At 41.1% G+C, this 27,828-nt stretch overlaps 1 protein-coding gene across 3 annotated transcripts in view; it reads right to left on the bottom strand.

The window, feature by feature from the left end:
* Window positions 1–24,624, bottom strand: part of LOC140202973 (kinesin-like protein KIF19) — a 170,880-nt gene extending 146,256 nt beyond the window's left edge. Inside the window, exons 1-2 of one of the 3 annotated variants that reach the window (XM_072268623.1) lie at window positions 24,183–24,624; window positions 2,671–2,751 (exon numbers count right to left, since the gene is read on the bottom strand). In XM_072268623.1, the coding sequence (XP_072124724.1) occupies window positions 2,671–2,751; window positions 24,183–24,227 (126 nt within the window). In that variant the 5' untranslated portion in view covers window positions 24,228–24,624. Of the gene's footprint in view, window positions 1–710; window positions 779–2,670; window positions 2,752–24,182 lie in introns of those variants that run through there. The other 2 variants (XM_072268622.1, XM_072268624.1) reach the window with 2 other exon arrangements.
* Between the last annotated feature and the right edge of the window lie 3,204 nt (window positions 24,625–27,828).

Here is a 27,828-nt window from a genome sequence, read left to right on the forward strand (position 1 = left end):
AGTCGAAGGCATTTAGAAGTGAAAAAATGAGCAGAAAGTCCCAGAACCCTGGATGTCAAAGGATAAAGAAACAAAGTAGCACATGGTTGATATAGAGATTTTAAAATGGGAGAAGGCTTCTGGAGTATAAGAAGCACCTGAAAGAGAAATTATGAAGGGAAATATTACTAGCAGATTGTACAGACTTAGACTGGTCTAAACTATTAGAACCTACAAAATCCATGGGGCTTGGCAAATTAGATGGAAATAGGAGGCAGAAGCTGATGGTTGAAAGTTACTTCTGAGTTTCAGAGGCAGTGATGTACCAAGGGAATCAATTTGGTTGTGAATGTGGCAGGTATAATTAATAAGTTCACAGAGATGAGAATTAACATTGCTTTTTGAGGGTCTACAAAAGCTACAGGGTGATGGTAATGAGCTAGTAAGGGGAACAGAGCAATGGCCGTTGGAACTTCATCCTGATAAATGCAAAGAAAGGGCTAATAATGGTAGGGCATACACAATGAAAGTTAGGGCCCACGGGAGTACTGAAAGGTAGCAGGACATCAGTGCAGGTCCCAAGGTGATAGTTGAGATGGTAAATGTGACATACAAAATGCCTGTGTTCATTAGCTCAGCACAGAATATTAAATCAATAAGGTTATGATTATGCCACATCTGGGATACTGCAGAAATGGTGAGGGTGCAGAGGAGATTCATGAGAATGTTACCTGGGATGGAGCATTTCACTTATGAAGAGAGATTGGATTGGCTGGGTTTGTTTTCCTCTGGGTGGACACTGTAGGGGTGACATAATAGAGGTGTTCAAAATTGTAAGAAGCAATAACAGAATATATAGTAGAAAATCCTTCCCAAGGCAAAGGGCTTTAAAACTAGCAAAATATGGATTTAGTGTAAATACTAAAAGGTTTAGAGAGAATGTCAGAAAGAACTGGTTCATCCAGAAGATGGTTAGAACTTGAATGCACTGCCTAAGTGGGTGACACAATTACTGTCCTATTTAAGAAGTGCCTACAGTAAATGAGTATTTGGATCTCCAAGCATAGAAAGCTATGGACTAAGTGCTGGTAAATTAAATTAATTTAGATAGGTTGGATTTGATGTAGTGGGCCAAATGACCTGTTTCTGCACTGTGTGACTCTTTGTCCCCATTGGAGTATTGACAGAAAACAATAGAAATTTACTGGATGAGGAAGAGTTCACCACCTTTAGAATATGTTTATGGAAGGTGAAAGGCACTTGCAGCATTTACTTTTTGCTTGACATCCGTGCACCTTCTTTTCATAATAAATTAAGAAATTGCTCAGCTCTAAATGCCAGTGTATTTGTCTCTCTGTGTGATAGACACTTTTGCTGATTTCTTAATGAAATTAGCTAGCTCTACACAGCAAGGACATTAATTATTTTAAGATTCAGTGTTAAAGCTGGTGACGTCTGCAGAAAATATTTGTTATATTTACTTACCTCTGTGTTAATATATATCGATATACATATTTTGTTTTGAAAGGTCTGATCATTTTAGGACTACTCAGCAGTATTTCATGGCAAGATGTTTTCTTAGAGCTAATGGCAGTATAGGAAATACAAATACATAATTTTGAAACCATGCGCGATTGACAGATTAACCTCTGTTAGATTAAATAATTATTTAAGACTAATGTTTTCTTCTTTTGGAAGCAAAAAATAAAATGCAGAATCTTCAAACCTTCTTTTGGAAGTGGAACATCAGCCTTTTTTCACCATCAAATACAAATATATACATACAGTGAATTCTGTTTAATTGGGCCATTGGTTAGTCGAGGCAGCCACTTATTTGTGTCAACTCTAAAAGTACAAAAACTAATCAAGAAAATAGCCGGGATTCCCTTTCTTTATTTGGGACACTATGCCACTTAATTGGGACAAAACGCTGTTGCCAAACCGTTTCTCGCTAGCGTCAATCACGTGCACTACACTGTGCTTAGAGCAAACAATTTTTAAATAGCTTAGTTAAGTGTGCTTGTGTTCAAAAAGCAGTGATTTATTATCACTAATACCTGGCGAGAAATAAACAGTAAGATAATTCAGTATTCAGGCTTGGAGATGCCAGAAACAGCCGTGAGTGAAAGTGAAACAATTTCAGGACAAAGAATTTGAAGATATCGCTGATCATCTTGCATGTTACAATGAAAACAAAGATCCGGAGGATGTAATCGTCAACAGCCTTGTCTGAAGGCAGTCCATTATCTGCACTAAGTGTCTGTGCCGACTTTGTTTATTTGCAGTCAATCAAAGGAACGTAGTGTACACTGGACAAATTCCTCCATTGATAACTATTAGAAATGAATACACAGTTTTGTAGTTCTGTAGTAGTATTGGTAATGTCCTAATTTGTTTTATATTTTATTTAAATACATAATTTGTTATTCATCTATTTTCTAAAACTTTTTAATTATTTTCATGAAAATATGGCTCATTAGGGCAGCTACTTAATTGGACTAAATGTACTAGTCCTGATGTGTCCCAATTAACCAGAATTATATATTGTGTGTGTGTGTGTGTGTGTGTGTGTGTGTGTATACACATTATCAAATATAGTACATTTTACTTTACAGAATATAATGCATTAACAATAAGCTTTTAGCAAAGTGGTGAAAGACTGCGCTGTAAGAAACGGGGAGAACCACATACCTGATCATCCACTTTATGTGCTATGATGGTTGCTTCTTCATCAAGTTCTGACTCATTGATGGGGCGAATTCGGAGAGCCACCTAAAAATATACAAGTAAGAGTAGATCACATCATCATGAGACACTGTTAGACTTCCACACACAAGTTTTACGTCACTGTGCCTAGTTTAGAGAGAAGGTGGCATGTTACAGAAATACTACGTTTACAGGGATTTATTTCAAATGCATAAATTTAGCTTCACTAACAACAGGGTATCACACTTGTGAGAAAACTTTGGTTTTAATACTTACAGAGTGACAAAAACTGCATTTACTAAAAATAACTAAACAGCAGGACAACCTAATGAATCCTCTCCAATGCTCTGGATATAGTGATTTCAGAGCTAAGCAACTGATTACTAAATCAAACCAAATTCTAAATGTGAAAGAAAAATCACACAACTGCAGAAACAAACTTCCTGTTAACCTGGCAGATTCACTTATCAGCATGCTTTCTTTTAAGCCTGATAACTGAAATAAGCAAATCACTTTTACAGGGATATGAGGAGAACAGTAACCAAAAGGTTCATAACAAAGAATGCTTATTGCTTCACATCTACCCATTTCCTCTTCTCAATATATAACTGGGCACATGTTAATATAAGCACTCCCTTTTGCCTTGGAATAGAAGCTGTAAAGCAAAGTGTTTTGTTTTCTTATCAATCTATCTATCTGTTCTATCTATCTATAGGTATCTATCTATCTATCATATGGTTATTGAGAAAAATAACCAGCTTAACCATGATCTGTGATATATTCAGTTTTTATTTTAAATATTGGATGTGTAGCCAATGGTTCAAACTCCTTGGCATTAAATTATCTCAACTGACCATAGAGTGTATCCAAACTGAGTAAAATCAACGCACACAAACCAGTTTTTTGTCATGTGCTAGGCTCAAAATTATTTTATCTTGCGCTATCATCCAGCCATTGAAGGGTGCTTACAACAATAAAATAGCACCATCCCTTTAAGGAACTTCTCACAAAACCAGGATTAATATGTCTTTTCCCCCTTTATGAAAATGAAAACAGTCATAAGTAAAACTACAATCATAAACATACAGTACTATAACAAAAGAGAACATCCAACGATTCCTTGCTTGCAATTTTAATCTTTCTGGCAATTCCCACATTTGTTGCAAATGTTGGCATCATAGAGATAGAACAGATAATGCTACTGCCCCTCAGGTCCAGCCATCTACATTGGGTCCTGTCTTTTGGAGTTGTCTCTGTGGGATTTGCACATTCCCTTCTGCCTGTATGAATTTCCTCTGGGAGTTCAGGTCCCCTTCCCCCATCTCCCAAAGGTTTGCAAGTAGGCAAACTGTCTATCATAAATTGCCCCCAGTGGAAGAGTGTGCATTGATTGACATGTGATAGAGAATAGGTTACATGGAAATAAGTAGAATGGGACTTATGAGATTGTTCTGAGAGCTGGCATAAATTCGGTGGTTTGCACTTGTAGATCACTAGTGAATAGTAAATCTCTGAGGTGTGACCTTTTTATAATTACTTCTGGAACAGATGATGAAACCTTCAGTTTTCAGCAAATCCTTTAACTGGTGCACTGACAACTTTAACGGCGTGGCATTTAACAAAGCAATATGGTTGTGGTTATTGTAGTTACGTCATCCTAGCCCAAGGACACTACATGAGCTTCATAATCCAGTGTCCTTAGCCCATTTATCCTCAGCTGCTTCACCAATGACCACCCTTTCACTACAGGATCAGAAGTATGTATGATGTTCCCTTGTTCAAACTCCTCAGTAGGTGATGCACTGCTAAACAAGTTTCAGACATTGGCTAATAAGAGGTCAGTGACCATCCCTATCACAAAAAGTAACCATGCAATGACCTGCTTCCTCAGGAAAGAGTCCCATTGTTTATCCTTGACATACAATGATACAGCTATCAGTGAGTCTCCAGTGTAGGGATAAGAGAACTCCAGTAACAACAACCATATTCCTTTGTGCAATGTATGGTCATCAATCATCGAAGTGTTTTCTCTTTAGTTCCAGAGTTGCTTGCGATGGGTAATGGACATAACTTCACTAGTGCTGAATTTGCTGCTTTCTTCTGAGTGAACAATGTGCATTTGTCTCCATAAACCAACAGCCAAGGATCACAACAATCAGAAATTCCACCGTGTCTACAGCAACAAGTCAGAGGTTGAGCATCCCAAAGGTGAGTAATTCACCTCCTGATACAGCAAAGCCTTTCCCCCACTAGTCACAGAGCCAGATAGAGATATAACATAGAAGATCCTTTGACCCACTGAATGTATGATAACCATTGCCACTCGTCTACACTGACCCAACATGAATCCCTTTTCTCATTCTCCCCACATTCTCATAAACTTGCCCCAGATTCCGGCACTCACTACAGACTGGGGACAGCTAACAAGGCACAAGCCAGGAGCACGATGTAATACCCTGTACTTTCTGGAAAAAGTGCAACTCCAACAGCTCTGAAGAAGTTTGACAACCTGAGGATATTGTAGCTGCCTGATGGACCATCTCCCAGCAGCACCAGGTGAGCCCGTGTTATTACTGGAGTAAATGAATCCCCACCGGTTTGCTACCACGATGAAGCATGACCTGCCAGCAATGCACAGGAAAGAAAATGTGAAATGGCACATTGTGACTGGGGTATATGGAAAGGTATAAGTCAAGTATCCTTGCATGTTTGGTTTTTTCGGGATCTAAAGTTGTTCAACCACAAGGAACAACCAGCTTTCTAAAGCTGTTTAAAGTTATTCTAAAGTGGTCCCATGAAGGACATCAGGTACATCATTCTATCCAGCATGTTGCCAGATATCTTGCCTGTGGACCAGAAACAAAAATGCATTTCTAGGGCCACCAATTCCACAAATCCCTTTCACCTTAACCCTTTACTTGGTGTAGGTCCATAGAGAGAAGGGTGACATGCATCTGGCAAAAGCCACTTACATCATGTTTTCGTAGCACCAGTGTGGATTTCTATTCCTGTTTTCATTCCTACAGTGTACACCAGGTTACAGCAAAATGGAACTGCCAATGTCTACTTGATGCATCCAGATCGCTATTTTCTTCATCTAGATCTCTTCCATGTACCGTTCTTCCTAATTTTCTGTGCACTGTTCTGTTGCTTGAGTTTGCTTTTTGATTTCAAGAAAACTGGTGACAAATACCCCTTGACATCAAACTTATCGTAACCAGACTGCTTGTATCTGTACTCATCAACGTAAGATGCTGCTGTGCACAGCAGCTAATCTCCCCCGAGATAGTTTTCCATTCTTGAAAGTCTCAAGGAGCCAGATTCCATCTTGTTAACATCCTGAGCTTTCAGTGGGTGGATGTTGTGAACTCTGAGCCTGCACAGCCACTGTTTTCATTGCCTGGACCATATCAAATGCTGGCCAAAAGCTCAGTTTCTTTTCACTAACCAGCCTCTTCTGAGTACACACATCACACAGTACACAAACCAAGTATTCCCAAAACAGCTCCTCCAAACTTGTACCAAGCTCATCTGCAATCAACCCCCAATCTGCTCCAGTTTTATCCAGATGTTCTTTTCAGTTGTCAAACTTTCCCTGTTGTCCTCTTTGTCCAGGGAATTGGGAGTGATGGAGAGAGGGAGTAGTATGTGGGGGAACGTATTGTATATCATTGGTGCACAGACATGGCGGATCTGTCTCAATACTGCTCACCTGACCGGGAACATCTAGCAGTCAAGTGTCATTTATTTTATCTGTGGAGGGAGTTTTCCGCCATCATCCTGACAGCAGTGTACATTCCACCTCAGGCCAACAGAAAGCAGGCAGTAGCAGAGCTGTGCACCATGATCAGCAAGTCACAAAGCTGCACACTCTGATACCTTCCCCACAATGGGGGATTTCAACCAAGCCATCTTGAAGAAGTCTCTGATCAACTACCACCAACATATCACCTGTGGAACCAGAGCAGCCAACACACTTGACAATTGTTATACCACCATCAAATATGTTTACTGTGCCATCCCACATCCACATTTTGGAAAGTCTGATCACCTGACTGTACTTCCCCTGGCAAAGACTAAAGGCCATAGCACCAGTGGTGAGGACCAAGAAATGACGGTCAAGGGGGCACTTACAGGATTGCTTTGAGTGGGTGGACCGCACAATATTCAGGGATTCGTCTTCAAATCTGAATGAGTACGCCACAGTTGTCCCCAACTTCATCAAGCCCTGTGTGGGTGACTGTGTGCCTTTGAGAACATACCAGACATACCCAAACCAAAAGATGGGGATGAACCAGGAGATTTGTAGTCTGCTGAGGGCTACATCTTTGCCATTCAAGATCAGTGATCCAGAACTTTACAGGAAGTCCAGGTATGACCTTTGAAAGACTATGACCTATTAAGAACAAAAAACAATTCTGATTGAAGTTAGAGACAGAATGGGATATATGTCAGCTCTGGCTGGGTTTACAGGCCATTACCTCCTGCAAGGCAAAACTTAATACCATGAATAGTTGTGAAACTTCACTCCCAGAGGACTTCAACCTTCTTATGCACACTTTGAAAGGGAGAATAAAATGACACCTGTGCAGATTTCTGCAGCGTCAGGTGACCCTATGACCTCTGTCTCAGAGGAAGACGTCAGAACATTTTTCAAGAGAATAAGCACTCACGGGGCAGGAGGCGCCAATGGTGTGTCGGCACAAAGGGTCTACAGCAAATACAACCTCACTGCTCTCCACCAAGCCTTGGACCACCTGGACAGCAGGAATACTGCTGCAGATCGGCATTTGACACAATCATACCCTCAGACCTAGTTGACAAGCTCCAAAACATGGGTCTATGTACCTCCCTCTGCAACTTGATCCCTGACTTTCACAGACAGGGAAGACAGGAAATAATCCTCCTCCTCACTGATAATCAACTCTGGTGCACCTCAAGAGTGTGTATTTAGCCCACTGGTCTACTCTCTCTCTACACCCACTACTATGTAGCTAGGCACGGTTCAAATGCCATTTATAAATACAATTATTGTTGGCAGCATTTCGGATGGTAACAAGGAGGTATTCAGGATTGAGACAGATCAGCTGTTTGAGTGGTGTCGCAACAACAACCTTGCACTCAATGTCAGTAAGACCAAGGAATTGATTGTGGACTTCAGGATGGGGAAGTTGAGGGAACACACACCAGTCATCATTGAGGGATCAGCAGTAAAAAGAATGAGCAGTTTCAAGTACCTGGGTGTCAACATCTCTGAAGATCTGTCCTGTAATTATAAAGAAGGCAGAACAGTGGCTATATTTCATCAGGAGTTTGAGGCAACTTAGTTTGTCATCAAAAATTCTTTGTGGAGAGCATTCTAACTGGTTGTATCACCTTCTGGTATGGAGGGGTCACTGCACAGGATCAGAAAAAGCTGCAGGAAGTTGTAAACTCAGCCGGCTCCATCACAGACACTAGGCTCCCCAGCATCGAAGACACCTATAGAAGATGATGGGTCAAAAAAAGCAGCATCCCTCATTAAGCACCCCCATCACCCAGGGTATGTCCTCTTCTCATTGCTACCATCAATGAGGAGGTACAGGAGCCTGAAGACACATATTCAATGTTCCAGGAACAACTTCTTCCCCTCTGTCATCAGATTTCTGAATGGGCCATGAACCCTTGCATACTACCTCACTAATTTTTTGCTTGCTTTTTGCACCACTTATTTAATTTAATTTATATATATATTTCTTATTGTAATTTATAGTTTTTAAAATTACTATGTATTGCAATGTACTGCTGCCGCAAAAAAAAAAGTTTTACGATATATGCCAGTGATATTCTGATTCCATCATATTGTTCAAATAGTTTAATCAACTCTTGGGTGGAGCAAGGACGTTTTAAAATCAACTTGTTTGGCTTAGCTAAAAAGCAAAATGGCATCCTTCCTTCTATAGTGTCATTGCTGCGAAAAAGTGTTCCAAACCTTTGGACATAATCAATAATTCCATTGTGCAGTTGAAAGGACATAAAGGTACCAACTGTGGTCACATTTTCTTGCTTGGAAAACTTAATCAGTGATATTCAACCTGACCCTGCTGCTCTTCAGCTCCATATCAGAAACACATGAAAAGCAAGCATCAGTTATTCTCGTAACCATAGTGATTAATTCTCTTTCATATTCAATGTGAGCAGTACTGTTCAGTGTAGGAGAACAGCGAGTAAAGATAACTCTCAGAATTCTTCGGTCATCAAGAACTCTGGCAGGTTTCTATAGCTGTACCATGGAGAAAACCCAGACTAGTTGCATCGCTGCTTTGTATGGAGCCTCCAACGCAGGGAATCAGAAGAGGCTTCAGAGGACTGTAGACTCAGCGAGCTCCATCACAGGCACAATCTTCCTCTCCACCAAGGACTTCTTCCACAAGCAGTATCTCGAGAAGGCAGCATCCAACGCGACGGACCCTCACAATCCAGGACACACATTACTACCATCAGGGAGGAGCCCGAAGATCCACCCTCAATGTTTTAGGAACAATTCCTTCCCCTCTGCCATCAGATTCCTGAACGGTCCATGAACTCACAAACACTACCTCGCTATTCCTCTTTTGCATGACTTATATCTTATTTTAACCTAGTAATTTGAGTGCCAACACTGTGCTGCTGCCACAAAATAACCGATTTCATGACTTATGTCAGTGATAATTAACCAGATTCTGATTCATTCTGTTTTGTGCTGTTATTGAGCTCCGAGAGGGAGTTGACAAAGAATCACAACACCCCTTAAAGAGACCGCTCACAAGCCCCGGATAACCACGTGTACACTGAACTAAAGGAAAAAGTTCTGTCTGCCATAGTCAGGATCGCATACATAAAGGCAATGCAAAATGGTTCTGACCTATTTCCATGGCTTTAGTGAACATTGAGAGGAAGCACAGAGAAAAACATAACCTGAAAAGAGAATCTTATCCTTAGTAAATGGCATGTTAACTTTTATTTTCCAATTAAAATATAGGATTCAGATTCAAATCATATTCAGATAAAAATAAGACTACTACTATACCTATCTGTAGTAAAATGCTTATTTTCAAAATCCATAGCATAATTGATGACCAGAACAATGCATCTCTATTTTACGTCACTTATTCATGGGCCTGGTCTTTTTTGCCACTCCTGGCTTTTAGCGATGGAAATGCAAATAAGTTCAGAACCCTCATTCAAATCCAAAAGTTGTGCTCATACTAGCTGAGCTCTGCTCTTAAGGTGGGAAGACAAGGAAAACATTGAAATAGTCAGGGCTGCAGGTAGAAAGGGCAGAGATGGGTCGACAAAAGCCAGAGACAGACACTGGTGTGGACTTATCGGTCTCAGAGAATGAGTAATGTGGATCTGAAAGGCTAGCTCAAACTAAATAGGTTACCAACGTTCAGGAAAAAGGCAAGTTAGTGAAATCAGATTACTGTATGATGAAGAAATAGCCAGTTCTATATTTTATAAAATCCTACCTTTATTTTTTCAGAAAGATTCATACTGCATATTCAGTCCTATATTTGTTGTGTGCACAGAGAATTTTAAAAACAAACAAAAGATATAGAATTCTAGAACCCTATCCCTGTTAATGATCAATCAAGTTTATGAAATCCAGTAATGTGTTCTTATCTTGAAGAATGTTATTTGAGAACCACTTCCTTCAGGTTCTTCAACCAAGAAGGGGTACAGGAAGCCAAATACTGGACTACAATCAGGGGAACAATAAAATGGCCAGGTGAGCCTATCTTCCTCACTATTCTTCCCTGGGGCTGAGAGAGTGCAGGCAGGGGAAGAGAACCGGTGATGTCCCCTGCAATCACCATGACACAATTTGACAGTGTTCTGGAGCTCTGCACCAGAATGCTGACACTATTCCTGGTAATTCAGACATTAACCAGCACAGTACAAAACATTTCCACTCCCACTCGGACGATCAGGACTTTCCATTCCTGCTCGACAATCAGAAGCATCCTAGTTCACATCCTGCCCACCCATTGTGACATTTCTTCTTTGATCTTCACTTAGTCTTTAAAAAAGATTCTCACGGCTTTGTTTTCATAATAAACGTATCCATAGCAATAAACAGCATTCTATGATGTAACTACTTCCTTTATGGAAAATGGTGGGGCTTCTGAACAGTGCGAATGAAGGAAGATTTGCATTCCTATAGCACCCTTTACAGCCTCAGCTTAGAGGTGAAGACATACTTGTGATGTTTCACCATGGAGATGTGTGAAATGCAGCAACTAATCTGGAACCAAGTAGTCCAAGGACCACCAATACGATAACAATCAGGTAATGTGTTGAATTTGGTGATCTTGGATGAAGTCAAAACATTATCCAGAGCATTAGAGGGAAGTCAGCAAAAAAAAAAGTGCAGCTGCTGGAAATCGGAAACGTGCTGGAAGGATTCAGCAAAGTAAACAGAGCTGATCTTTTAGAACAAGTAGTCTTCATAGAAAAATAAGAAGACAGCACAATTTAAATTGCAGAGGGGCAGGAGGAGGATGGAGAGAAGAGAGGGAATATCTGGTAGACTGCAAAACAAAGTTATTAAGGTCATCAACACTCTTTGTGTGAAGAGCTGCTTCATTTAAATATCTCTCCACTGATTTTAAACCTCTGTCCTTTTGTTTTTAGCACCACCCCTCCAGGAAAGCTTCCACTCTATCTCTTCCCCTCGTGATGTTATATACCTCTAACAGACCATCCCTCAATCTTCTACGTTCCAGGGAGTAAAGTTCTAGCCTGTGCAACCTTTCCTTGTCAGTCAGACCCCAGGTCCAGACAACATTCTGGTAAACCCTTTCTACTTTAATAACATCTTTCCTACAGCAAGGTGATCAAAACTGTGCATTATTCTCTATGAGGCTTCACTAACATCTTGTATAATTGCATCACAACTTCCCAATTCCTGTGCTCAATGTCCTGATTAATGAAGTCCACCTTCTTCACTGCTCTCTCTACCTGTGATGCCACATTCAGTGGGCTGTGCACTTCCACTCCCAGGTCCCTCTGTTCCATAACATCTCCAGGGTCTCACCATTCACTATATAAGTTCTACCCTGGTCTGATCATCCAAAATGTAATATCTCACATTTATCTGAATGGAAATCTATAAGGCCATAAGCTCATAAGACACAGGAGCAGAATCTAGCCATTCGGCCTATCGTCTGCTCTGTCGTTTCATCATGAATGATCCAATTCCCTCTCAGTCAAATTCTCCTGCCTTCTCCCTGACTAATTAAGAACCTATCAACTTCCACCTTAAATACAACCAATGACCTGGCCTCCACAGCTGCCTGTGACAACAAATTCCACATATTCACCACCCTCTGGTTAAAGAATTTCTTCCTCATCTCTGTTCTAAATGGATGTCCTTCTATTCTGAGGCTGTGCTCCCTGGTCCTAGATTCCTCTACCACGAGAAGCATCCTCTCCATAACCACTCTATCTAAACCTTACAACATTCAATAGACTTTAATCAGATCCCCCCTCAATCTTCTAAATTCCAGTGAGCAAAGGCCCAGAGCCATCAATCACTCCTCATGCAGTCTTTCTTCCTGGAATCATTCACATGAACCTCCTCTGGACTTTCTCCAATGACAGCACATTCTTTCTTAAATAAGGGGCCCAAATCTGCTCACAATACTCCAAGTGAGGCCTAACCAGTGCTTTGTAAAGGCTCAGCATTACATCCTTGCTTTTATATTCTAGTCCTCTCGAAATGCATGCTAACATTGCATTTGCCTTCCTCACCACTGACTCAAACTGAAAATTCACCTTTAGGGAATCCTGCACAAGGACTCCCAAGTTCCTTTGCACCTCGGATTTTTGAATTTTCTCCCTGGTTAGAAAATAATCTACGCTTGTACTCCTTCTACTCTAGTGCATGACCATACACTTCCTGACACTGAATTCCATTTGCCACTTCTTTGCCCAGTCTCCCAATTTATCTACTTCCTTCGGCAGATTCCCAGCTTCCTCAACAGTACCTGCCCCTCCACCTATCTTTATATCATCTGTAAATTTGGTCACAAAGCTATCAATTCTGTCATCCAAATCATTGACATACAGCATAAACACTGATCCCTGTGAAGCACTACTAATCACTGGCTGCCAAACAGAAAAGGTTCACTTTATTCCCACGTGTTGCCTCCTGCCAATCAGCCAATGCTCTGTCTATGCTAATATCATTCCTGCAATACCATGGGTTCGTATTTTGGTCAACAGCCTCCTGCGCAGAACTTTACCAAAAGCCTTCTGAAAATCTAAGTACAAACATCTGCGAATTCTCCTTTATCTATCTGTTGTTTCCTCAAAGAATTCTAACAGATTTGTCAAGCAAGGTTTTCCCTTAAGGAAACCATGCTGACTTTGGCCTATTTTATCATGTGTCTTCAGTATCTGAAAACAATGTCCTTAACAATGGACTCCAATATCTTCCCAGCCACTCAGGTCAGGCTATCTGGTCTATAATTTCCTTTCTTCTCCCTCCTTCACTTCTTGAAAAGTGGAGTGGCATTTGCGATCTTCATGTCCTCTGGAACCATTCCAGAATCTAGAGAATCTTGAAAGATTATTACTAGTGCCTCCACAATCTCTTCAAGTACCTGTTTCAGAACACTGATGTGTAGTCCATCTGGTCCAGGTGACTTACCTACCTTCAGACCTTTCAGTTTCCCAAGCACCTTCTCCCTAGAAATAGCGATTGCACTCACTTCTGCTCCTGACACTTTTGAACATCTGCCATACTACTAGTGTCTTCAATTAGATTGAATTTTCAATTCAATTCAAAGACTGATGCAAAATACTTATTCCATTCATCCTCCCTTTCCTTGTCCCCCACCACCACCTCTTCAGCGTCATTTTCCAGTGGTCCAATATCTACTCTCACCTCTCTTTTATTATATATATATATACGCACACACACACACACATATATATACATATAAGAAGGTGGAGATAAGTCCGTGGCCAGATCAGCCATGATCTTATCAATGGTGGAGCAGGCTCAACAGGCCCGATGGCCTACTCCTGCTCCTGTTTCTTATGTTCTTATGTACCTCCATATTTCACCTTTTCCCGCCTTATTATTACTATTTCATCATCCAGGCCATGTCCTCTCCCCGCTGTTTCCATCAGCAAGGAGGTACAGGAGCCTCAGGATTCACCTCACAAGCTTCAGGAACAGTTATTACCCCTCAACCATCAGGCTCTTGAACCAGAAGGGATAACTTCACTCAAACTTCACTTGCCCCATCATTGAGATATTTCCACAACGAATGAACTCACTTTCAAGGACTCTTTGTCTTATGTTCTCGATAATTTTTGTTTGTTTATTTATTTATTTATTTATTATTATTATTGTTCCTACTTTTTCTATTTGTACTGCTTGTTGTCTTATGCACTCTGGTTGAACACCTTAGATGGGTGGTCTTTTATTGACTCCATTATGGTTATTATCCTATATATTTATTGAGTATACCAAAAAGAAAATGAATCTCAGTGTTGTATTTGGTGATATATATGTACATTGATAATAAAATATACTTTGAACTTTGGCTTCTTTAGTTGCCTTCTGTTGGATTATATGTTTCCCAATGCTCTAACTTTCCACTAAATTTTGCTCTATAATATACCCTCTCTTTTTTGGCTTTGACTTCCCTTGTCAGCCATTCCTGCCTTTAGAATACTTCTTCCTCTTTGGGATGCATCTATCCTGCACCTTCCAAATTCCTCACAGAAACTACTGCCATTGGTGTCATCTCTGCTATCATCCCCTTCCAATCAACTTTGGCCAGCTGGTCTCTCGTGCCTCTGTAGCTCCTTTTGCTCTACTGTAATACTGATACATCTGCCTTTAGCTTCTCCCTCTCAAATTGCAGGGTGAATTTGACCATATTATAATCAATATCTCCTAAGAGTTCCTTTACCTTAAGCCCCCTAATCAAATCAGTTCATTACGTAACACCCAATCTAGAATAGCTGATCTATTGGTCTCAACCACAAGTTGCTCTAAAAAGCCATCTTGTGGGCATTCTATGTATTCTCTATCTTGGGATCTAGCACAAACATGATTTTCCCAATCTCTGAAATCCCCCATGATTATGGTAACATTACCCTTTTGACATGCCTTTTCTTTTTCTCTTTGTAATTTTTAGCTCACATCCTGGCTACTGTTCGGAGGCCTGTATATAACTCACATCAGGGTCTTTTTGACACTTTCAGTTGTACTTCCATTTGCTAAGCTTTTAGCCCTCATACCTAGCTGATCAAGATCCCCCAGTAATTTTCACAACCTCCTACACTATCACCCACACCACCTATCTTAGTATCATCTGTAAACTTACTAATCATGCCTTGCTCATTCACACCCAGATCTTTAACATACAAGGTCTCAGTGTCAAGCCCCGTGGCACACCACTAGACACAAGCCTCCAGCCAGAGAAATAACTCTCAGTCATCACCCTCTGCTTCCAAGCACTGAGAGAGTTATGAATCCAATCCGCTATCTCCCCCTGGGCCCCAAGGGATCAAGGAACTCTGACAGGAGTTCAGCAATGAATTAGCAACGGTTTGCTGTAGAGAGGCCATCTTGTTACCACACAGGAATTGCTGGGCTGGGAGAGCTATCCAGGCAAAGAGAGGGAGACACAGCAGCTTCCATCACATTCAGTGAAATAATAAGGGAGATGGTGGAATCGGGGAGGTCTACACTTATCCCCAGCAGTGATGGGCAGCTCTACAGCCTGAACTTTACTAATGCTGAGTGGTTTTACCACCTGCTCTAGATTGTCCAACGCCAGGCAGACTCTCACACCAAGCTGTGGAGTAATTTCTCATTGGGAGGCATCAGCAATAGGCAAGGATTCCTAGCACAACATGCTGCCTTAGCAGGTATCATTTTACAAATACAGATGTGTAGGTACCTGTGTTGAGATGGAAGGAGCAAGGTGGTTGGACAGCACTAGTGTAATCCAAAATCCACAAGTGGTCTTAACTCTTAGCTTTTGCTTAAATGCAGTAGATCTTTCAATCAATCTAAATATTGAAATAGGATTAAAGTGGTCTTTGCAAAGATTATTAAACTAGTGACTCGATCCTTGGTTATGAACCATTCAAATATCTGTTCAAACCCAAGATTTCACAGTGGAAGTGCACTATTGAGATTAGAATCAAATCAGCGTATTAGTTGAGAACACAGTGACTGTAACAGAAATATGATCAGGCAGAGTAGTAGATAATTTTAAATTATTGTATGACAGTAGATAGGGGGTACTTGTTCTCTTAAAACAATTAAGGCAAGAATGTTCTTGCATTATCAATTTAATGTACATTGATAAACATCAGATAATGAAAAGCTAGGAGATCCAAAGAGATTTACAACTCTAAGTACACAAAGCATTTAAACAGAGTGATCAGGTACTAAAAATATTAGTTTTTATAAATAGGAAATTAGGATATAAAGGTGAATAAGAAATGCTAAACCAGTATAAGACTGTGTGGGCACGTGGCCAAGTGTTAAGGCATTGGACTAGCGACCTGAGGGTTGTGAGTTCGAGCCCCAGCTGAGGCAACATGTTGTGTCCTTGAACAAGGCGACGACACTGGTACCAAGCTGTATGGGTCCTAATGCCCTTCCCCTGGACAACATTGGTGACGTGGAGAGGGGAGACTTGCAGCATGGGCAACTGCTGGTCTTCCATACAACCTTGCCCAGGCATGCGCCCTAGAGAGTGAAGACTTTCCAGGCGCAGATCTATGGTCTCGCAAGACTAATGGATGCCTTTAATAAGACACAGATTAGAACTCAGTTGATGTACTTTATAATTTTTGGTACGATATCTCGAAAAGCATTGCTGATCTTACACAGAGAGTAGATAATGTTATCAGGTCTCCAAAAGTTTGATCATAAAAAATAACATTATATAAAATAGCCATGAGTTTCTGAGAAGATGAAAAATGTAAGGATGATCTGATATAGTTTTTTTTGAAGTTTGTAAAGAACTGATAGAGTGGATAGAGAGAAACATCTTCCTGCTACTTGGGGTGTCTTGGAGACATCACTATTAATACTGGAACTGAGCTATTTAATGGAGAAATTGCAAAACAGCAATTGTAGAACCGCTCAGAGTGCAAAAGGTGCTAACTCAGTAAATCTCTATTTTTTTCTGGGTATTTACAGTATGTAAAAGAAAGATAAACTGAGACAAGTAGAAGTAGACAAGAGTTCAGCCATAATTTCACTGAATGGGACAAATTTTCCTGCTCTTGTCATTCCATTTCTTTAGCAGTTGAATGGAATTTTAATCCTTATGTACCTTAGTGATATTGTAAAATCAGGTGACCTCTTTTTTCTCTGGACAATACTCTGGCAATTTACATTTAAATATTAATAAATTAATAGAGAATATTCAGACACTGTAACTGAAAATAATGTTATAATACACACAGTGGCCACTTTATTAGGTACCTCCTTTAACTAATAAAGTGCCCACTGAGTGTATGTTTGTGGTCTTCTTCTGCTGTGGCCCATCAACTTCAAGGTTTAATGTGCTGTTCTTTCAGACATGTCCTTCTGCACACTACTGTTGTAATGCAAACACGAGGAAATCTGCAGATGCTGGAATTTCAAGCAACACACACAAAAGTTGCTGGTGAACGCAGCAGGCCAGGCAGCATCTATAGGAAGAGGTACAGTCAACATTTTGGGCCGAGACCCTTCGTCAGGGCTAACTGAAAGAAGAGCTAGTAAGAGATTTGAAAGTGGGAGGGGGAGGGGGAGATCCAAAATGATAGGAGAAGACAGGAGGGGGAGGGATGGAGTCAAGAGCTGGACAGGTGATTGGCAAAAGGGATATGAGAGGATCATGGGACAGGAGGCCTAGGGAGAAAGAAAGGGGAAGCCCAGAGGATGGGCAATAATGGATGGGGTACGAGGGGGAGGTGGGGCATTAACGGAAGTTAGGGAAGTCAATGTTCATGCCATCAGGTTGGAGGCTCCCCAGACGGAATATAAGGTGTTGTTTCTCCAACCTGAGTGTGGCTTTATCTTTAAAGTAGAGGAGGCCGTGGATAGACATATCAGAATGGGAATGGGATGTGGAATTAAAATGTGTGGCCACTAGGAGATCCTGCTTTCTCTGGCGGACAGAGCATTGTAACGCATGGCTTTTTGAGTTACTGTCGCCTTCCTGTCAGTTTGAAGCAATCTCGCCATTCTCCTTTGACCTCTCTCATTAACAAGGCATTTTTTATCACAGAACTGCCACTCATTAGATTTTTTTTTGTTTTTCCCACCGTTCTCTATAAACTCTAGAAACTGTTATGCATGAAAATCCCAGATCAGTAGTTCCTGAGATACCCAAACCAACTCAATCATTTCACAGTCAAAGTCACTTAGATCTCACTTCTTCCCCATTCTGTTGTTGGGTTTGAACCTCTTGACCAGTTCTGCATGATTTTGTGCATTGAGTTGCTGCCACATGATTGACTGAATAGATATTTGTATTAACGAGCAGCAGTACAGGTGTACACAATAAAGTGGCCAGGTGTACACTGAATGTGTAACAACCCAACCAGAGGTGGCACATATAAGACATGCTGCAGTGTAGTTGGAGACATTAGTAACCATCAAGAAGTTACTGTGAATATGCTCTATCTGATATCAAATTTCCAAATCACAGAAATACATGGTAAGTGTAAACAAACAGGGTCATTTTTGTCTACTCAGTCTATTTTAGTAATTATTTGACCTTAGCTCAGATAGTTCAAATCTGAAAGGTACAAGTCCTACACCAGAGACTCAAGTAAGAAGTTTAGACCAACACTCTGGCAGAAAACCATACTGGAAAAGTTGATCTCCTCTGGGTGATATGTAAAAATTGTCTACATTGTTTCAGCTATGTGTATAGAAAAAGCTCCCTGGACACTACATGCAAGATCAGTGGGGTTATCCCTGGTATCCTAGCCAATAATAATTCCCCCCCCCAACCCATCAACATTACTTAAACAGAGTGCCAGGTTAATATTACATTATAGATTGTAGGAACTTGCTGTGTGAAATTTGGCTATTGGCTTTCAACCATGCTATGCTGGCTGTAAAGAATTTTGGAATGTTTAATGTCAAGAAGAATGATCTATAAATGCAAGTTTGTTTTTTTTCCCCCTATATTTAGATCAAATTTCTGGCCATTTCAGATTACAGTAGAATTCAATGACCTATTGGGTTGAAAATACTTTCTCAGAAATGTCAAAACCACAACATTTTTAAAAAATTCAATCATACACTGACATGAAGCGATAGTTCAACTTGGCAAGAGGAGTACGTGCATTTTTTTTTGTTGAGGGTGATTCACCACAGAGCATAGTTACAGAGAAAAATTCTTAGTATGATATAAATAAATCTAAGGGTGAAACCAATTTGACCGTGATTGTTGAGGAATGGTTGGGATGTTAGTCTTGTGTGTTCACAACAAACTATAACAATCACCTCTAATAGTTCTGTTGTCACCGATCCCAATTTCTAGGCTTAGCGCTTCTTACAGCAAGCAACCAAGTTGGTCCCACCACAGTGCTGAAACCATACGAATCAATCCACTGGAAGCTTCTGACAACATCCTGTTACAAGCCTGAGTGTTCAAAATCTACTGCACAGAGACACCATGTTCTTTTTCGGTACCACCCCTGAACAATGCTGTTGGGTTTCACAAATCAGTAGCCTGGAAAATTGATCTGTATCCCCCAGGGTCAACATTACCGATCTCTACTTCATTCAGCATGCTTCAGTGCCAGACTGAAATAGAGAGCGCATCAGGCAAGTGTCTATGACAATATGACAGATAGTGTAACACCGGGATCTTAATTCTGAATCCAGATCTTTCGATTTAAATGTAGCATTGACATCTTAATTCAATTACTGCTTTGAAACTCACTCCACATATATTTTGTTAAAAATGTTAATAAATAGATGTGAATTTTAATCTCAACCACAAATCCCAGAACTTTGTGCAGAAAAGCAAAATCTCTCTATGTGAAATACTATACCCGAATGTCATGGAAACTTTGCTTAGAATGCATCAGAAGTTACAAATAGAACACAAAGTTAAAAGATGCACCAAATGCAAACTTTCTGACTTCTATTGAATAGGTTGTTTGCCTGCTTCGTTTCATGGTTTCAGATTTAATCAGCTTCTAGCAGGATTTTTATCGAACATTCCATGCGTCAAAAAAAATTGCTTCTGAATAATAAGATGAGGAACAACAAATGTAATTTGTATTTACATGACATTATTGACAATGTAAAACTTCCAGTTTGCTTCACAAAAGTGATTTCAAAATTGACATGCAACTATAAAAAAGACGGTAGAACAGATGAACAAACATTCAGTCAAAGATGTAAGTCAAAGGGGGAGAGAGAGTGTGTATGTGAGGGAGAAATGTTCAGGGTAAGACTTTAAGTCTTGAGGTAAATCAGGTAACTTAAGGTATGGACACCAGTTAAAATACTTAAAAATGATCCTACATTTCCTATGGATTTGGTTGCCTCTCTCATTTTACCTGCCATAAAGCTAAGATCTGCTATCCATGTCTTAAATTGCATGGTGTCCTAGTGTCGTAGAGCCTGAGAAGAGTGCTGCAATCTATCATATTTATATTGGCCATTAAGTATCCATGTACACCAGTGGTTCACAAAATTGATGATATTGTCCTTCTGGGGGCAGTGGGAGTTTCTAAGGGAGCAATAAAAATAATGGGGGTGGTTGGAGGAGAGGTTGCTCTGTAGGAAGGGGGCAATTCAGGGATTGCGGGCTTAATTTAAGAAATGCTTATTGTAAGTTTTTGATTCTTATTGCCTCATAATTGATTACAATGATCACATAATCACCTCCATCTCTTGCTGACCCACTGTTCTCTTAGACTTTGCACAAAGCATATTCTAGTTGTTGAAGAGGAATGTGATCATGAGAAATCTGGACTGAAGAGATTGTGTTATTACCAGATCTGGCCCACACATTATAGCCACTCACTATTGTAGTATAGTGTTACCTCTAGTGTTTAATGTTACGTGAACATAACATTGTGGTAAAAATCACTATCGACAATACCACATTTTTTCATATCATCTGTGGAAATGCTAATTATACCTCACACATTCAGACCCAGAATAAAAAAAGTGAAGGTTCCACCACTGATTCACAGGTCAAGGGCTTCCTATTGCAATACAGTCCTCAATCATCATGCTGTTCTTCGTTTCACCAATCCAATGTTCACCCAACAGTCTCATACCTGCTGTCCAATCTTGGTTTTCATTTAAATGTCTCTGTTTTAACATTGTCATTCTTACTTTGAAAATTCAGCCATGTTCTTGTCTTTCCCTATCTTTGCAACCTTCACTCTTTGAGATCTCTGCACTACTCAACTTTTAGCTTTATCACCAATCCAGAATTTAACTCTCCATGATTTCTTGGCAGGGCTTTCAGGTGCCGAGGACCTATATTCTGGATTTCTCTGTGTCAAACTCGCCACTTCTTTCCTGTAATAATCTTTAAAACCAATCTCTCTGGTCATGTTAAGTGCATTTTTATGTCATGTGATTCAATGGGAAATTTTGTTTTAAAATTCTCCTGTAAACAATGGACAATAGGTGCAGGAGTAGGCCATTCAGCCCTTCGAGCCAAGTGTCTTAGAACAAACAACAGAAAGTCTCTTAGAAGATTTTGCTATTTAAGAGGCAGTACATAACTACAAGTTTGTTGACTGCTGGCTTCTTTTTAGTCTCACTACTTAGAAAATGTAGAGAGAAAACAAGGAAATATTGCAGTTGACCTGACATTGGCAGTGGGAAAAATGCCAGAGCCCATTATTAAAGATTTAATAGCAGAGTGTTTGGAAACAGTGGCTGCGTTTGTCAAAGTCAGCATACATTTGCAAAAGGGAAATCATGCTTGACAAACTTACTGGAATTTTTTGAGAATGTATCTTGTAGAATGGAAGGAACAGAACTGGTGGATGTAGTGTATTTGGACTTTTAAAGGACTTTGACAGGGTGCCATGTAAGAGATCAGTGCACAGAATTAAAGCCTATGAGATAGGAGTTAACATGTTGACAGTAATACGAAATGGATTAATGGACAGAAAACAGCTGAAGTAAATGCATTCTTTTGTGGGTGGCAGGCAATAACAAGTGGAGTAATACAAGTTTCACTGCTGGGATCATAACTTCACAATTTATACTGATGATTTAGATGAAGGAATTAAACTCAATATCTCCAGATATGGCAATGACACAAAGCTGGGTAAGAATGGTGAGCAGGGCGCAGAGGGGTTTGAAATGTGTCTATTTTAATGCGAGGAGTGTTATGAACAAAGCGGATGAGCTTAGAGCGAGGATCAGCACTTGGAGCTATGATGTTGTGGGCATTACAGAGACTTGGATGGTGCAGGGGCAGGAATGGCTACTTCAAGAGCCAGGCTTTAGATGTTTCAGAAAGGACAGGAAGGGAGGCAAAAGAGGTGGGGCGTGGAACGGCACTGTTGATCAGAGATAGTGTCATGGCTGCTGAAAAGGAGGAAGTCATGGAGAGGTTGTCTACGGAGTCTTTGTGGGTGGAAGTTAGGAATAGGAAGGGGTCAATAACTCTACTGGGTGTTTTTTACAGACCACCCAATATAACAGTGACCTAGAGGAGCAGATAGGGAGACAGATTCTGGAAAGGGGTAACAATAACAGGGTTGTTGTGGTGGGAGACTTTAATTTCCCAAATATTGTCATGTCCCTAGAGTGAGGGGTTTAGATGAGGTGGAGTTTGTTAGGTGTGTTCAGGAAGGTTTCTTGACACAATATGTAGATAAGCCTACAAGAGGAGAGACCATACTTGATCTGGTATTGGGAAAAGAATCTGGTCAGGTATCAGTTCTTTCAGTGGGAGGGCATTTTGGAGATAGTGATCACAATTCTATCTCCTTTACCATAGCATTGGAGTGGGATAGGAACAGACAAGGTAGGGAAATGTTTAATTGGAGTAAGGGGAAATATGAGGCTATCAGGCAGGAACTTGGAAGCATAAGTTGGAAACAGATGCTCTCAGGAAAATGTACGGAAGAAACGTGGCAAATATTCAGGGGATACTTGCGTGGGGTTCTGCGTAGATATATTCCAATGAGACAGGGAAAGTACGGTAGGGACGGGAACCGTGGATTGCAAAGGATATTGTAAATCTGGTCAAGAAGAAAAGAATAGCTTATGAAAGGTTCAAAAAAACTAGGTAATGATAGAGATCTAGAAGATTATAAGGCTAGCAGGAAGGATCTTAAGAATGAAATTAGGAGAGCCAGAAGGGGCCATGAGAAGGTGTTGGCGGACAGGATTAAGGAAACCCAAGGCATTCAACAAGTATGTGAAGAGCAAGAGGGTAAGACGTGAGAGAATAGGACCAATCAAGTGTGACAATGGAAGAGTATGTATGGAACTGGAGGAGATGGCAGAGGTACTTAATGAATACTTCGCTTCAGTATTCACTACAGAAAAGGATCTTGACGATTGTAGGGATGACTTGCAGCGGACTTAAAAGCTTGAGCATGTAGATATTAAACCAGACTGATTCGTAAGATGGTGGGACTGAATCGCCAGGAAAAATTGGAATGATGACTTAGAATAAGAGGGGACCTTACTGAAATTTATCATAAACTTTAAGGACTAGTCAACAAAGCAGAGGAAAGATGTTCCTGATGGTGAGATAAGGAGAAATGTCTTCTCCCACAGATTGGTGAATCGACAGAACTCTCGACAAGGAGTGCAATGTACCATAGCTCTAAGGACTAAAGGTGTACTGAGATGTGCAAAAAGCAAGAACAAGCTACTGAATTTAAATGATTGATCATGATCACTTTGAATGGTAGAGCAGGTCTGAAGAGCAAAGTGGTTCTCTCCTACTTTCCAAGATCAAGTTCAATTTGAATTGTCATTCAACCATAACATGAATACCCATGAAATACGTCAAACACAACTTGGAACTTGGTGCAAAACAAGGTATCAACAGTTGAACAAAGCACAAGGCACCTAAAGCACATATAAAATAGTAGTAAACATACAGTTTACGAAAAAAAATCATAGAGGCCGAATTTGGGTCAATGAATGTTGTCTGCAAGAGCAAGACACAGCAGTCTGTTTCTCTTTACCTTCTTCCCAGCAATTCAAAATCCTGGTGATTTTACTGTATGATCTCGCTCTGCTTATTCTCCTGACTCTCCAGTCACTTCTTATCATGAAGCATATCAAGCTACCCTTGACTCTAACCCTAACGCCAACTTTTCGCTTCAGGGCTGTTTCGTTTGGAAAAGAACATGTAGCCAAACAACCAGCCAGTTTTCAGTTTTTAATTACAGCAGCTTACTCTGAACAGATTTAGAAACAAGGATGGCGTTCAATGGCAAGAATTTAACTTTGATTCTACCCAGCCGCACACGTTATTGCTCACCGTGAGCTGGTGATAAATCCGCGACTCTCCTCCCAGCTCCTTCATGGCTGCAGAGATTTAATTTCCCACACTACTTCCAGCAAATATCGTTCATTGTTTTTGGCCAGGATCTCAACTTTCAGACTCTCCTCTTCTGGTTGTGAATGTCACCCCGAATGCTTGGAGCATATTCGCTGGTTACGTTCCATGTTTCCTGGCACGCAGTTTTCGCTTTCCCGGGAATTTTGGGGTGACCATTGACACGTCCGGGAACTTCTTGGTGGTATCAGCTGAATCAATGTGCCAACTACTCTTAAGATATACTTTAAGTGTCTAAAGCGAAAGGCGCTCAGAAGCGGCAGCACGGATATATTAAATCCGACATTAGAACCCGGGAAATAATTACCAAAAGGTTGTAGCAGCCGTGTCGTAGCTATAGAAACCCAGGAAACAAACCTCCACCCGCAAACTTTAAGAATGAAGGAGGAGCAATGCTACAGCCAGCCACTCGCCAGGTAGAGCGCACGTAGCGAAGTGGAACGGAGCAATGGGAACCAACGCTGGCAGACCGGATTTAAATAGTTTTTGGATTTAAGTAGCGGGAGGAAGACAACTGCAAGCGCTGGGCCATATGAGAGATGTCCATCTCAGCAAAAGGCCTCCCCACCGTTGAGCACATTTGACACGACAAAGCTGTATCCACCATCAAGAACGCCCACCGTCTCGGCCACGCTCTCTTCTCGCTGCTACTGCAGTGAAGGAGGTACAGGAGCCTTAGGTCCCACACCACCAAGTTCAGAAACATTTATTACCTTTCAGCTATCAAGATCCTGAACCAGCTGGGTAACTTCGCTCACCACAACACTGAACAAAACCTATGGACTCGCTTCCAAGGACTCTACAATACATATTCTCATTGTTATCTATTTATTGTATTTATTGTCTTTGCACAGTTTGTTTTCTTTTGCACATTGGTTGTTTGTCAGCCTTTGTGTGTAGTTTTCATTGATCCTGTTGTATTCTTTTTGTTCTACTGTGAATGTCTGGAAGAAAATTAATCTTGGGGAAGTATATAGAGACATATACATACTTTGATATATATATATATATAGGCATCCGTTAGTCTCATGAGACCATGGATTTGCGCCTTGGAAGGTTTCCAGGGCGCAGGCCTGGACAAGTTTGAATGGAAGACAGGCAGTTGCCCATGCTGCAAGTCTCCCCTCTCCACGCCACCGATGTTGTCCAAGGAAAGGGCACTAGGGCTGATACAGCTTGGTACCGGTGTCGTTGCAGAGCAATGCGTGGTTAAGTGCCTTGCTCAAATATACTTTGATAATACATTTACTAGGAAAGGCAGAGAAGGAAGTGGTCAGTAGATCATAAACAACAGGAATTCTGCAGATGCTGGAAATTCAAGCAACACACATCAAAGTTGCTGGTGAACGCAGCAGGCTAGGCAGCATCTCTAGGAAGAGGTACAGTCGACGTTTCAGGCCCAGACTCTTCGTCAGGACGAAGGATCTCAGCCTGAGACGTCGACTGTACCTCTTCCTAGGGATGCTGCCTGGCCTGCTGCATTCACCAGCAACTTTGATGTGTGTTGGTCAGTAGATCATGCTGCGTCTCCAGAGAAAGAGACGGACTCAACTTTCGGGTCCTAGGCCCTTCGCCAAAACCGGAAAACAGAAAAGACAGACAGAGATGTTTTAAGTTGCACACGAGTGTGGAGAGAAGAACCGGAATGGGTGCATGTGATAGGATGCAGAGCAAAGGTATCAAAATAAAATAAATTTTTAATCCTTTTGTTGGGAAAAACTGGAGAAAAATTGAAGCAAAAATTACAATCACACCTTCGAAAAGTAATCTACCGGAAACTGTTAAGATTAATATTAATCTCAAGGTTGCGATATACTTAGGCATAAGGTGAAATGTTTTTTCTAGAGCTCAAACCAAGCATTGCTGAAGCAGGGTAACTCGGAGATCAAAGTGGGAGTGGAAAGGAGAACTAGAGTCACCACCAGTAAAATCAGTCAGTCAAGCATTCTCCAGCGGCAAGAGAAGTCAGTTCTTCGGAAGGGGCCCTGGCTCAAAATGTAAACTTTCCATGAGGGTTGCTGAACTGCCTGGAATTTTGGGGCGACCACCGGAGATTCCAATGTCTCTAACTTTATTTGTTTTCTAGAGAACTAGACTGACCGATGAATAGAAGCACAGAGATGTTCCTGCAGATTGCAAGGAAGCATTTTGACAAGTGGTTACAAGAACGGGACGAAACCAAGCTTTGAGCGTAAAATACAACACACAAAACTGGAAGAAATGCAAGTGATTATTGCCCCACCCTGAAGGATAATTTGATTCTCTAGACAGCGAGTAAGAAAGAGATAAAAGGGAAAACATTGCATCCCCTGCGGTTGCATGAGAAGGAATTTTCTGAATGGCAGAGTGGAGCTGGGAATCTTTTGAATGGGAGAGTGGAGCAGTACCTACGGACTACTGAAAGGGAGGGGAAAATGCACCTGGTGGCAAAATCCTGGAAATTATGGAATAAATTGGGATGCTGGTAGAATGGATGTGAAGACAAAGGAAGCTTTATCCTTATTCCAAGCAGGAGAGAGGTAAGGACAGATGTAAGAAATAGAGGATTTGCAACTTAGAGCCCTGTTGACTTTTTTGGAAGAGCCACAGTTAAGGTAAGAAGAAAACATCTCGAAGGCGGTGGTGTGGAAAATCTCATCTGCAGACAGATAGAGCAAAGAAATTTGCAGAATCGAATGAAATCCTTAGAGGAAGCAGGATGGAAGGAGATAATTTGTGCAGTCAATTTATAAGGACTCTATCAAGCTAATGGAGAGAATTTTTAAATTCATTTACTGGCGTTATAAATACTGGCTAAGCCAGCATTTATTGCCCATCCCTAGCTGCCCTTGAGAAGGTGGTGAGGAGCTGCCTTCTCTGCTGCTACAGCCCCTGAGGTGTAGGAGATGATCTTTGCCTAGCATTTACATGGCTCGAATATTACTTAGCACTTGTCAGCCAAAGCCTGGATATTGTCCAGGTGCATTTTGGCATGAACTGCTTCACCAAGGAGTCACGAATGGTGCAGAACATTGTGCAGTCATCTGTGAACATCCCCACTTCTGACCTTGTGACACTTGCCTAGTGGCACAGCAAGTTCTGGAACACAAGTCTTAGGACTATTGCTGGGATTTTGCCTGGGCTCGTAGCCTTTGCAGTACCCGGTGTTTTCAGCTGTTTCTTGATATCACGTGGAGTGAATCAGATTGATACTGACATCTGGGATGCTGGGGACTTCTGGAGGAGGCTGAGCTGGATCATCTACTCAGCACTTCTGACTGAAGATTGTTGCAAATTCCTCAGCCTTATCTTTTGCACAGGTGTGCTGGGCTCCTCTATCATTGAGGATGGGGATATTTGTGGAGCCTCCTCCTCCTCCTCCTCCATGGCTGGATGTAGCAGGACTACAGACCTTAGATCTGATCTGTTGGTTGTGGGAGCACTTAGCTCTGTCTATTAATTGCTGTTTATGGTGTTTGGCATGCAAGTAGTCCTGCATTGTGGCTTCACCAGGGTGACCCTCATATTGAGGAATGCCTGGTGTTGTTCTTGGCATGCCCTCCTGCACTCTTCATTGAACCAGCATTGA

The sequence above is a fragment of the Mobula birostris genome, chromosome 9, assembly GCF_030028105.1.
Source record: "Mobula birostris isolate sMobBir1 chromosome 9, sMobBir1.hap1, whole genome shotgun sequence".
Lineage (NCBI taxonomy): Eukaryota > Metazoa > Chordata > Chondrichthyes > Myliobatiformes > Myliobatidae > Mobula > Mobula birostris.